Raw genomic sequence first — 13,981 nt, forward strand, 5'->3', positions numbered from 1 at the left:
AATTCTTGAGATTTTTTTAATGTTATTAGAATGTTATTATTTTCACAACAATTATCTGAATATTAGTGAAATTATGTATAATCTTCTAATCAAACAATTATGAGCCATCTGCAAATAAACTGCTGTCATATTTCAAATAAATCTTTCAATTTACAGTGACACATACAGTGCTTTACAATGCAATGGAAAATTTTCCAAATATTTAATTAATACCAAACAAATTCTTAAGAAAATTTAATTTTTTTTTAGTTTTTCATTAATATACATTTTATTTGTGTTTCGAAAAATCTATTAATATATCACCTCATTATTAAAGAGTTTAAAATTTAAAACTATGAAACTTACAAGCGATTTTTCATTAATTTGATATCTGTACGCACAGTTTCTAATTTACAGATTAAATCCAACATAAATTAGAGAAAGGTTGTCAGAATCTGACTGAGTTTCTTTAGAGAAAAGTGATCAAGAACTGACTGATTTTCTTTAGAAAAAAGTTGACAGAATCTGATTAATTTTCTTTATATAAAAGTTGTCAAAATCTGACTAATTTTCTTTAGAGAACAGTGATCAGAATCTGTCCTATTTTCTTTAGAGAAAAATTAGGTTTTTCATTAATCAATTGTAATCACGGTTTGTAACTTAAAGATTAAATCAAACATAAATTAGAGTCATTACACTATGGTAATTTTTATAGCCTATAAATATTTGTGGGAAACTAAGTTTGTTTTACTTCGAAAATGTCGAATTTAGTACCAACAAATAGTCATATGCTCGGAAATTTTGCTTCACATCTTTAATTTGAAAAAAAAAAGTGACTCTGAAGCACACCGATTGCTCGCCAAAGTTTGTGGTGAATGTGTTCCATTGGTTTCAATGTGCGATAGATGGTTTGTGCGGTTCAGAAGTGGTGATTTTGACACGGAAGACAAATATCGCCCAGGCCAGCCAAAAAAGTTTAAAGACCAATAATTGGAGGAATTACTCCATGAAGATTGTTGTCAAACTCAACAAGACCTTAAAAAATCATTGGAAGCTACTCAATCAGCAAATTTCAAAACTTTGCAAGCAGCACGATTAATTCAAAAGCAGGGAAATTCTGTGCCATACAAATTGAAGGCTAGATACCTTGAAAGACAATTTTGTGTGTCTGAAATGCTGCTTGAACTCTTTAAAGAAAATCATTTTTGCACAGAATCATTACTTGCGATGAAAAATGGATCCATTACGATAACCCGAAGAGTAAGATATTGTATGTGAAGCCCGGCCAACCAGCCAAATATCCATGACGCTTAGGTAATTCTCTCTATTTGGTGGGAGCTAAAGGGTCCTATATATTATGAGCTGCTTCAATCTGACCAGACCATCACAGGGATCCTGTACCGAGCGCAACTGATTCGTTTGAAGCGAGCATTTGCCGAAAAACGCCAAGAATATGCGGCCAGACATGAAATCGTAATATTCCGCTCGGCCACATGTTGCAATACCTCAACCGCTTTATGGTCCAGACCTCGACCCGTTCAACTACTATTTGTTTCAATCGATGCAGAACGCTCTCTCTGCGATACGCTTCATTTTGGAACAGAGTATCCGATATTGGCTTGATTCGTTCTGGGAAAAGATCATAGCTAATGCTAATGCTGTACAAATGCTTCATACACCGATAGAAAACAATGGATACTTAGATTTCATTTTTTTAGTGACTCAGAATTTTGTTGGATAGTCCATTTTTAATACTGCTTCACAGCGACGTTGCATTGAATCAATTAAACAATCAATTGTCTCCTTTGAAATAGTTTGTAATTCTCATATAACATCAACTGATAAAGCTCTCTTCGGTATAATTTTGAGTATTTGGCCATCTATAAATTCCCATAGTTTTTCTATGGAATTGGGGCTACTTAAAAACAGGTACCTCATTGAATTGTAACCCCTAGGTTGCAACAATAGAGTTGAATTTCGGGTCATTGGTGTGCTGGAATCTTTAAACTAGGTCATAATATCTTTATGACATGAATTGGATCGATAACTTACTTTGAAAAACAGCCCACACCACATTATTGACACTGCCAAACTTGACAGTCTTATTTGTGTACTGGGGTCCAGTCTCTTTCCCTTGGTAAGTTTACAAATGTTATCCCATCACTGCCTTTTAAATTAAATTTGGATTCATCCGAAAAGGGAACAGTATTCCATTTTTGTCGTGAGCAGTTTAAATGTTCATTGGCAAATTGTACGAGCAGACAACCCCAGCCTCATTTGCCCAACGACAACAAATTTCTAATTCTAGATTATTGATAACCTTCCGGGGAATTTCTTTAACTCTCTTGATATTAAATTATCTTAACTTTTACGAGGTCTTCCTCCCAAATGTTGAGTTTTCTCACAATTTTTTGTATAATTTCTTAAACTGTTGATTTATTAATTGTATATTTAACAGAGATAGTTTTTTGCTTCAAGAAGGATATCATTAAGTTTTACAATTTGCAAAAACAGGATAAAAACTAAGAAGAGAAAATGTATATAAAATCACCTTTATTAGAAAATGTATCTTTGAAGTGTTGAAATTGTATTTGAGATAACGAAAGAGTTGAACACATTAAAACACAAAAACAGGATAATAACTAAGCCTTCAAATGAAGAGAAAATTTATATAAAATCAGATTTACAAAATGTATCTTTGAAATGTTGAAAATGTATTTGAAATAACGAAAGAGTTGCATAAGAGATTGCTCTTAGACAAAACACATTTTAGGCGGGATATTAATAAATTGTTGAGGTTCATTGGCATGGAAATAATTGGCAGTAAGAGTTCTCTTAAAAAATGTGCTGTAGTTCAATTATAAAATAAGAGAATTTATCTTATACAGATGGAAAGGAATAGTATTTAATTAAAAGCGTTTTATAATATAAACAATTTATTTTAGAAAATATTTAGTAATAAGTAAACTATTGAATACAAATTAGAGCTACTGATGATTCAAAAACAAAAATGCAGACAGGAAAAATTATTTTCGTTTTTTGACAACGTGGTGAAATGTTATTAAATAATTTAAGAGCAGAGAACCATGTTTCTTGAAGAGCAACTACATACTCTTAAACAGGATATTTAATAAAACATGTGAAACGACTTTATAAAATGAAATGAATGAATTTCCTTGACCTAATTGCCCCCTGTACTAAGAGTTACGGTTATTTTATGATTCAATTACTTAAAATTATAGTTGTACTAATGTTTATATCTCTTTTTTTCCTTTTACAGATTGTGGCCAGACGTCGTGATTTAAAACTTATTGTTACATCAGCTACAATGGATTCCACAAAATTTGCCACCTTCTTTGGTAATGTACCCACATTTACCATACCCGGCCGAACATTTCCCGTCGATGTTATGTTTAGCAAAAATACTTGTGAAGATTATGTTGAGGCGTCCGTTAAGCAGGCTCTGCAAATCCATTTGACACCGAATGAGGGTGATATGCTGATCTTTATGCCGGGTCAAGAGGATATTGAGGTGACGTGTGAAGTGTTGGCTGAACGACTGGTAGAAATTGAAAATGCTCCCCAATTGTCTATACTGCCCATTTACTCTCAGCTGCCCTCCGATTTACAAGCGAAAATTTTCCAAAAATCCCCCGAAGGTTTGCGCAAATGTGTGGTGGCCACCAATATTGCGGAAACCTCTCTCACAGTGGATGGTATTATTTATGTTATTGATTCGGGCTATTGTAAACTGAAAGTGTATAATCCTCGCATTGGTATGGATGCTTTGCAAATTTATCCCATTTCCCAAGCCAATGCCAATCAGCGTTCTGGTCGTGCCGGTCGTACTGGACCCGGCCAGGCCTATCGTTTGTATACTCAACGTCAGTATAAGGAAGACTTGTTGGCCCTGACAGTTCCTGAAATTCAACGTACCAATTTGGCCAATACAGTGTTGCTGTTGAAATCATTGGGCGTTGTTGATTTATTGCAGTTTCACTTTATGGACCCACCTCCTCAAGATAATATTTTGAATTCGTTGTATCAATTGTGGATTTTGGGTGCTTTGGATCATACGGGTGCTTTGACACCATTGGGCAGACAAATGGCTGAGTTTCCCTTGGATCCACCGCAGTGTCAAATGTTGATTGTGTCGTGTCAAATGGAATGTAGTGCGGAAGTTTTGATCATAGGTAAGTGAGATAAATATATAAGAATGAAACAAATTTCCTAAGATTTGTCTAAATCTAAAGTCCATTTTCTAATCAACTTTTAATTGCCAATTTTAATTTAATATCTAAATCATTTCAGTTTCCATGCTTTCGGTGCCTTCAATATTCTACCGTCCAAAAGGTCGCGAAGAGGAAGCAGATGGTGTACGAGAAAAGTTTCAAGTACCTGAATCGGACCATTTAACCTATCTCAATGTCTATCTGCAATGGAAACAAAACAAGTAAGTCTAACAAACAATAGTAAAAGCAAATAACAGAAAACACTTACATACATATTTCTAACCATCTTTCTATTTGTATTTTCATGTTTTAAACCCCCTCCCCCCACAGCTATGGTTCAAACTGGTGCAATGAACATTTCATACATGTCAAGGCCATGCGTAAAGTGCGCGAAGTACGCCAACAACTCAAAGACATTATGATACAGCAAAAACTAAATGTGAAATCATGCGGCACCGATTGGGACATTATACGCAAATGTATCTGTTCTGCCTATTTCTATCAGGCGGCTCGTCTAAAGGGTATCGGGGAATATGTTAATTTGCGTACCGGCATGCCATGTCATTTACATCCCACGTCGGCTTTATATGGTCTGGGCACCACCCCCGACTACGTGGTGTACCATGAACTGGTAATGACAGCCAAAGAGTACATGCAATGTGCCACAGCTGTTGATGGCTACTGGTTAGCCGAATTGGGTCCTATGTTCTTTTCGGTAAAGGAAACGGGACGCAGTGGTCGTGAGAAAAAGAAACAGGCTGCTGAACATCTCAAGGAAATGGAGACACAAATGCGTTTGGCCCAGGAGGAAATCGAAGAACGTAAAATAAAGGCGGCCCAAAGAGAAGAGCAATTGGCCAATAAACAAGAGATTGCTACACCGGGTGTCACAACACCACGACGTACACCGGGACGTATTGGATTATAGATTAAATGGCCGCTTTTGGATTTTTTGTTTTGAGTAGCTTTAGTAAAAATGAAAATAATTAAAAAATGAATTGTATTATTTCTGCTTTTAGGAATAAAGATAAAAATACATTTTGATTATTTTGTAGTACATGTTTAAATATTGGACGGAAATTATAAAGGTTTTTAATTGGTTGGTTTTTTGATTATTTCCAACTAACTACAAACTGTAAATCTGACTAGTAATGATCAATTTCAAATGTTTATCAATGTCTAAAAAAATTTAATTTTCTTAGAATTATGTATATATGCATACAATTTCAGGTTTCAAATCCAGCCAGTTATTGAATAAGGAAGTTTGGTAATCTATTATTGAGATGAACTGATTAATTAAAGTTGCTAGCAAATCGATGTAAGTTTGTAGGTTAAATCAGAAGATTTTAGGCAATTTGGACAGCTAATAATTTTATTAGCTTTTTGTCTTGAAAGTATTTTAATTTATTTGTATTTTATTGCAGGTTTTTAACAACAAAATTTCTAAAACATACGAGTCATATTACTTATGTCTGCTTTGGTGAGGAAATCTCCAAAAATCAATACATATTGTATGAAATGCTCTCTATGAAGATCAAAATACTTTTACTTTCGAACGAGCTAACTGGGGAACATGCATTGGAAATGAATCAATTCCCTGACACTTTTGTGTTGGAACAACAACATTTTATAAAGACTGCAAAATTGGGCAAATCCGACCTCAAATAACGAAGAAAAATTCAAAAAATATAAAACTGAAGATGCATAAGTTTGTTTTCAATTTAAGATGTAGAAAAATAATTGACTAGAATTTTATTGCAGCCTTCTAGGCGCAATTAATGCACAGTAGACTTTTTTCTATAAAATAAAATTTTATTTTTTAATATTTTGCTCCGATCTAAATTTGAAGGTCATTTTCGGATTCAGCGTGTCGAGTTGGGGTCAATAGGGGATTCCAGCCAAATCCGCCCACAAATAACGGAGAAAAATACAAAAAAACATACAATTTTGGAAAAATGAATAATTTTGTTTTCATTGTTAGATATAAAAAAATCAAATCAATTATTTTTTTATATCACAGTCGACTTTTTTCTATAAAATATTTTATTTTTTAAAATTTTGCTCCGATCTAAATTTGAAGGTCATTTTCGGATTCCGCATATTGTGTTGGGGTTAATAAGGGATTCAGCGAAATAACGGAGAAAAATTCAAAAAACATAAAATTGGGGAAAAATTAATAATTTTGTTTTCATTTTAAAATATAGAAAATCAACTGACTAAAATCTATTGCAGTCTTCTAGGCGCATTTAATGCAGTCGCCTTTTTTCATTAAAGTAAAATTTATTTTTTAAAATTTTACTCGGATCTGAATTTGGAGGTCATTTTCGGATTCAGCATGTCGAGTTGGGGTTAATAAGGGATTCCAGCTAAATCCGTCCACAAATAACGGAGAAAAATGCAAAAATCATAAAATTTGATAAAAATGAATAATTTTGTTTTCATTTTAAAATATAGAAAATCAAGTGACTAAAATCTATTGCAGTCTACCAGTCGCATTTTATCACAGTCGACTTTTTTCTATAAAATAAAATTTTATTTTTTAAATTTTTGCTCCGATATAAATTTGATGGTCATTAAATTGAAAAAGTAATTATATTACGATTTATTAAAAATTGGAACAACTTGTATAGTTTTACATAAATACTGGGATCAAAGTTACAGTTTGTATGTTAAATTCATTGTAATTTGAAAATGTTTCCTTTTGAATTGAAATACGTCGTCATGACTTCATTAAGACGTTCAGTTTATAGTCAATAATATTATTTTGAAAATGCCTAAAAATATGCTATATTTGCCAGTACAATTCATAGCCGTTTAAAATAATACCACTGTGGATACAAAAAATACCCTATGTAGATTAATATTAAAAACTAAACAATGCCAAAGCTTGTATATAATTCCAATAAATGCATGACAAAACTATTAATCGTAGTCGCGAAAAGACGTCATTTCCATGTTGTATCTAAAAAAAATCAATATTCTACAATTTAGATCAATATGGTGTGTGTTGCTGCCTTAAATCTGTTTACAATCTAATCTTTATAATTTATAGATTCATTCCAAATAAATATACACAAATGGTTATCAAAATTGTAAGCCATAATAAATTCTTTTTTTTTCAAAATATTTTATATAAATATCAACAAAATATAATATACTTATAATGATTATATACACGTTTCAATTGCGTACACACATCGTTAACTTTCTCATAATCTAACAATAAATTGTTTGGAAGTAGGTAGAACTTTCGATCTCCACCTCAGTTACGTTCAGACATACACTTTTCAATTTCTTCAACGGTACGTGGCACAATGGCGAAATTCTCATTGCCAGTTTTGGTAATGAGAACATCATCTTCTATGCGTACACCGCCAAACAAACGGAAACGTTCAAAGACATCTTTAACAATGAATTTATTGAGTTTAGGATCAGCCAAGGCTTTGTCCATCAAAATGTCCACAAAGTAACAGCCAGGCTCAACGGTGACATACATGCCATCCTGAAGAACGCGAGCGAAACGCAACTTGCTAATCCAGGGCTCAGAGGGGCGGGCTGGTTGATCGGGCAAATAACCGCCCACATCGTGGACATCGAGACCAATCAAATGGCCCAGGCCATGAGGTTGGAAAGTGCCAGCCAAACCGGCAGCCAGCATTTCTTCAACATCTCCCTGCAACATGCCACCCTCCTTAAGATGTTGCAATAATACACGGCAAGACAAACGATGCATATCTACCCAGGAAACACCATCTTTGGCTTCCTTGAGCACTGCATTACGGGCAGCCAAGACGGAATTGTAAATGAATTTTTGATCTTCGTTAAATTTACCATTGGCTGGAAAACTGCAAGTGATGTCGGCGGCATAACCACAATAATTGGCACCCATATCAAAGAGACACATATCGCCATCCTTGACAGCCTTGTCATTGGGAGCAGCAGCATGGCCATAATGCAAAACAGCAGAATTAACACCACTACCACAGATGCAAGTGTAGGAGGTGTGACGGCAACCACCAACAGAATATGAATGATGTAAAAATACAGATTCACCCTCATATTCACTGCGTCCGGGACGCATAAATTGCATGACTTTAATGTGAGCATCTGAAGATACCTTGGCTACATAACGCAACACCTCGATTTCCTCGGCTGACTTGATGACACGGCATTCAGCAACAATGGGATGTAAAATGTCACAATTGACAACAAATTTCTCTATGCCCTCGAAAGAAGCAGGCTTAGAACGGAGACCACTGTCGGAATTGACACCGCTCAAAGTTAAAATCAATTTTGGAGCAGCTTTTTCAAAGAATGAATTCAGCTCATCGACATACAGAACACGATCAACTTCATACATGCACTTGAATTCCTCTAAACTCAACAAACGACCCATCCAGGTGGCATAATCCTCGGGAAGACGGGGTACAAACAATACAGATTCTCCACTCTCAACATTCAAAACACCAAAACAGTCGGGTTCCTTGACGCCAAATAAGTACTGGAAATAGGATTCTTGGCGGAAATGATAGTTGGTATCGGTGTCATTAAAACTGACATCTTTGCCACCCTCCAATAAAACAAACGATCCCTTTTCCACTGCACTACTTTCTCTTAGAGCGGCACACACCTTTTGACGATTTTTGCGAAACAATGCCATTGGAACGGCATGAGTTTGAGGACCCATTTGAAAAGTAGCCATTTTTAAGGAGCTTAAAACGGAACGTACATTATAATTTACAAGCCTTTGTGTTTATACCAATTGTTTCTAATACTTACTTTGTTGTTTATTAAAATTTTTATCTTGAACCTCACGAACAATCGAAAATCAAAGTTTATTGTTCTCAATTTTCTTTTGCTCTAATCGTTTTTAGCTGCTCGCTTCCAACGTTTTCTAATCAACTCGCTTTGTCGTCGTCCAAATTGCAACTGGTTACTAATTCTTTGCAGTAATAAAATTTATTTTAATTAAATATGCGGTAAAGTGGGTTGTATTTTTCTTTTAGATAACAAATTCTGTAGTTTCTTTTTTCGTTATTTATTTTTTGTTTTTGTTTATTATTTTGTTTTTGTTATCATTGCGGTTTGGTGCTACCATATCATAATATTGTTATCATTAGAAAATGAGCAGGGTTCGAAATTTGAGAAATTTCTCAGTTTGGTATTTAACGGAAATATATTTTTAAATATCAAATATAACCAAAGATACTGTCCCGATAGTAGTAAAGTAAAAAAAATGGTAAAGGTTTTTATAAAAAAAATAAAATGAATACAATGTATTCCGGACATTTTTTTGTGGTTTATAAGGGTATAAGTAAATATCTTGTAACTGATCGCGACATTCATCGATGATGTGTTGTATTCGGCTACTACATAACAATACTGGGCTAAGCTACACCACCAGGCATCTGGCAAATGAGACCCAGGAGAAGTTTTGTACATTTATATAATTTATTTTAACACTTTCAATTAAGTTATCAAAAAAATTATTATTCATTTTTCTGCACTATTATTGATATTCTAATATATTTTTTGAATAACAAAAACTAAAAAAGTTGGCACAAAAAATACTTTAGAAAAACAATTAATAACGTCTGTCTCTTTAATGTATTGTAACAATATCGTTGTTGGAAGATTTCCCCCTATGGCTTCTTCTACCATAAGCTAGTTTTTAATAAATTTGAAATTTCAAATTCAACATATTTTATTAAGCTATTTTGTAATGGATTTAAATTAACGATAACTTGAATGATTCAATAAGGAGTTAATTCTATAAATAATGAATTATTAATGGAATGAATTCAATACGTTTGGAGTACTAAAGAATTAAGGCAACCAATTAATTCAAGCTGAATGGTTTTATGGAATTGTTAAGAGGATATACATTAGGGTGGGTCAATTTATTCGGGTGAGAAATAATGTAACAGGCGTATAGCAAAATTGGAATCTACACAAAATTCTAAGAAAATTTCCAAAAGATAGTATGAGTCTAAAATTAAAACCTAGATGCCGCCAAGAGACATAAAGATTTAAAATTTTACTCTGCTACAAAATAACACTTTTTTATGTGAAAAACTATTTATTTTTGCACAGTGTTTTAAAGTCAATTTTATGTAGACAAAAATGAGACATTACTTGTTAAAATCGGAAAATTGTAAAAGTTGGAAAAAAATTTACCTAGTAAATTAAAAATTGTACTAATATTTCTTTTGTTTTTTTATTCATATGCGCTGGGGTAGAAAATACTAAAAAAGTGTTAATGAAAAGTTGAATAACTTTTAAAATTTTCATTCGATTTAAATAATTAGAACTGAATTTCCTTTATACTTTGGTATATATGTATTTTTATAAACTTTCATATCAAAATAAGCAATGAAAATCGACTAAAATCTAAATTTCTTAACTGTGTATTTTGAAGCATCTCAGCGGGAGCTAGGTTTTGATTTTAGAGCAGCGAAATGCAATGAGCTCTCAAATGAGCTCTCTTGTTTTTATTTTCACATGTACGCAAGCACACACATTGTATAAAAACAGTCAGTCTCGCATGAGCATTGATAGAAGCAGGTTGTGTTACGCTTTTATGCTTGTTTATTTCATTATTTCAGCTAGTTGTTTTTGTTTTTGCCAGAGAATAATTCTCAACTCATACAACTACAATATCTAAAAACTGTAGTGGTGTGAGTTTGCATTTCGCTGTTTTAGAGTCTAATTTGATTTTGAATATTAATTAATTCTATCTAACATTTAATCAATTAAAATGGTTTAAATTGCCAGTAGTTATAACTGTCTTGATGTCATATTTTACAACTACGATAGGGATTATCAAAAATCGGCGTCGAAAATTTGTTTCTGAGTAGCCGCTTATGATGAAAATCGGCGACATGCAAAAAACCGACCGAACTGTATAATTTCTTAACAAAAGACAGTAAGAAAAAATGGTAAGCCAAATAAAACACTATATAGTGAGATCGCAAATTTAAGCCATTATTTTTCATGCTTTATACAATTGTTTTAGATGTTTCAATATTCAAATTAACTAAAAACTAATACAACTGTTATGTTCAGCCTTTTTCTAGAGGATCACAATGAACACGTGCCAATTGCAAAGAAAATCAAATTAGTAAATTCTAGGAATTGCAGCAATAACACTTACATGATGTTGCTCAAAGTAAATAGCAGGTAATAAGTAACAAAAAATAAAATAGCACAAACTAGTGACAATAAAATTTACTAATCAGATAAGATAATACAAGACAGGTAGATAAAAAAGGATCCTTAAGGATAAACAAACAAGTATAAAATAGTTAAACATTTCCAAAAAAGTAAACAATTACAATTGACAGTTCAAAGTGTTAAGATCTATTAATTTTTAAAGAAGAACATTGAAATAAGAAATGTATATTTTAAATATAGTTCTGCTCATAATGGTGGACTTAGTTTACAGCCAAGATACAGCTGAAATTAAAGCTGATTTTCTCTACGAGTCTGTAGAACACATGCATAGTCTTCATACGGAAATTAAGCAGCCCAATGGCTATGAATTTGATATGGTCGATTTATTGGGTTTGGGAGATAATCACCATGAACGCTTGAAGAGTCAACCATCATTACGAAATTCAGCTTCGAAGTTTCTGTTGGAAGTATATAATGATATTAGTGAGGATGAAGCAGAATTGGATCATGTGCGTGAACATTTGGCTCAGGGGAGACGCCAAAGAAGATCTTTGAGAGAAGAGAATTTTATAACGAAATTCGATCGCATGGAAATTGAAAAGTGTAATAATATTATAACATTTTCGAGTAAAAGTAAGTACTTGCAGTTTAAATTATTTAAAAATTAAAATAAAAAAAATTATTTATAGTATTTTTATTAATTTATTCCTTCTCATTTTTCTTTTTTTTTTTCCAGAAACTTTAAACTCCAATAGCCAACTTATTGCAGACATACCCATTGCTAGTGATATGCTGATTGGCTTCAATACAAATGATGTACCCCGCGACCTACAACTTGTACATTCCGGCCTGAGAATTTACCAACAACCCAGCTTGGGAAAGTATGTACAGAACACAGACACTCAAAAGGCCACAATTTCAGTGTATCAAAGAGTGATGTATCGCAAAGAATATACGGGGGCTTTGAGAATCCTAACCTCAATTAATACCACAACCACCTACAAAGGTTGGCTGGAATTCAATATGACACGCATATTAAATCGCTGGCTAACACAGAAATCTTCCCAACCTGGCCGCATTAATGAATTGCTGGTGGGCGTCACTTTAGATATGGACAATGCTGCTCATGAAACAAAAACTGTGGAAATCTTAGCCAGTGATTTGGGTTTGGTTAAACCGGATTTCTCCGAGGAAATGATAGACTTGCAGCCATTTATTATAGGCTACTTTAATGGGCCCGAGTTGATGGCCAAAATTCAGACATTACGTTTTAAACGCGACGTTATTAAACGTAAACGCAAGGCCGATTTCTATATGCCGCCTCCACCACCCATACAAGAAATCTATAAGCTGCCCAAAAACTGTGAACGTTTGAATTTCACTTTGGACTTTAAGGATTTACATATGCACAATTGGGTGATAGCTCCCAAAAAATTTGAAGCATATTTTTGTGGCGGTGAATGCAATTTCCCTTTGGGTTCGAAAATGAATGCCACCAATCATGCCATAGTGCAAACGTTAATGCATTTGAAACAGCCCAACTTACCGAAACCCTGTTGTGTACCCACTGTTTTGGGTTCCATATCGATATTGCATTATCTGAACGAAGACAGTGTTAATTTGAGTAAATATCCTCAAAGTGTGGCCAAGGAGTGTGGTTGTCATTAGATTTTAATTTCTTTTGTTTATTTTAATTTAAAATAATGTTTATTTTTGTATAAATTTAGTTTCGTTTTATTTTTTTATTTTGAATAAATTTAATTTAAACTTACAATAATTTGTTGTGGTTTGTGTGCATTTTATAAAAATTGAATAATTCAACAATTGTTAGTTCTACATAATTACTTTTCTTATAAAATTTACTAAATTAAATGAATTTATTAAAAAAATAAACTATGTATAATGTTTTATGTTTAAGTATAAATATAATATGTAGGGATTTGTTTAAAATCAATTTGATTATATGTGTGCTACATCCAGTTTAATTTTGAATGTAAAAACTTTTTCATTTATTAATAATATAGAACCTTTTGTATGACTTATAATTAATATTTATAAAGACTTTTAAATAAATTTGTGATAAAAACAATGAAATCTACATTAAATTTTAAGGCCACAGAGAAATACATATAGAGCACTAGAAAGTAGAACAAAAATAAACAAAATTCCACTCAGCCTTCTCGCAGAAGGTGTTCTAAAAGGACTTCAATTGCATTACAAAATAAGGTCTAACAAATATTTATTTAAAATTCAAACATGATTTTGCTCTTTTTACTATAAACCTTTTACTTTCAACCAGAATAAGGTAACAAAATCTTCTGAAAAATTTTGTTGTTTATAAAATTTGAGGTTGTGAAGTTCATGCGAAGGAGTTTTTTATATATGGGGGATTTCGTGTCAAGTGAACCAACTTTGGAAATCGGCAAGATCGGTCGAGAACTCCGTGAGTTCGAGGTAGTCAAAATTTGACATTTTGACCAAACAGGAGTTTTTTCTCATCCATGTAACTTATTACCAATTGTTCTTAGCAAAATGCGCCCTAAACAGTTTAGATAGCTATTTTTTTAATCTTTCGAAAAAAAAATAAAAAATTTTTG

General features: G+C 32.9%; 3 protein-coding genes across 3 annotated transcripts in view; 2 read left to right on the top strand and 1 right to left on the bottom strand.

Moving 5' to 3' along the window:
• Window positions 1-5,255, top strand: part of l(1)G0007 (ATP-dependent RNA helicase l(1)G0007) — a 70,607-nt gene extending 65,352 nt beyond the window's left edge. The window contains exons 3-5 of the mRNA XM_065508902.1: window positions 3,260-4,172; window positions 4,291-4,432; window positions 4,542-5,255. Coding sequence (XP_065364974.1) covers window positions 3,260-4,172; window positions 4,291-4,432; window positions 4,542-5,139 — 1,653 coding nt within the window. The 3' untranslated portion in view covers window positions 5,140-5,255. The remainder of the gene's footprint in view (window positions 1-3,259; window positions 4,173-4,290; window positions 4,433-4,541) is intronic.
• A 2,037-nt stretch (window positions 5,256-7,292) lies between these two features.
• On the bottom strand, window positions 7,293-9,252 carry Dip-C (dipeptidase C). Its single transcript, XM_065507210.1, has 2 exons — window positions 8,991-9,252; window positions 7,293-8,923 (listed from the first exon to the last, which is right to left on the bottom strand). Exon 2 carries the CDS (start codon window positions 8,911-8,913, stop codon window positions 7,474-7,476), a length of 1,440 nt encoding a protein of 479 aa, XP_065363282.1. The 5' UTR covers window positions 8,914-8,923; window positions 8,991-9,252; the 3' UTR covers window positions 7,293-7,473.
• A 2,383-nt stretch (window positions 9,253-11,635) lies between these two features.
• Window positions 11,636-13,052, top strand: LOC135958486 (protein screw-like). Its single transcript, XM_065509394.1, has 2 exons — window positions 11,636-12,017; window positions 12,121-13,052. The coding sequence occupies exons 1-2, from the start codon at window positions 11,636-11,638 to the stop codon at window positions 13,050-13,052; spliced, it is 1,314 nt and encodes a 437-aa protein (XP_065365466.1).
• Window positions 13,053-13,981: the final 929 nt, after the last annotated feature.

The sequence above is a fragment of the Calliphora vicina genome, chromosome 4 (genome assembly GCF_958450345.1).
Source record: "Calliphora vicina chromosome 4, idCalVici1.1, whole genome shotgun sequence".
NCBI lineage: Eukaryota > Metazoa > Arthropoda > Insecta > Diptera > Calliphoridae > Calliphora > Calliphora vicina.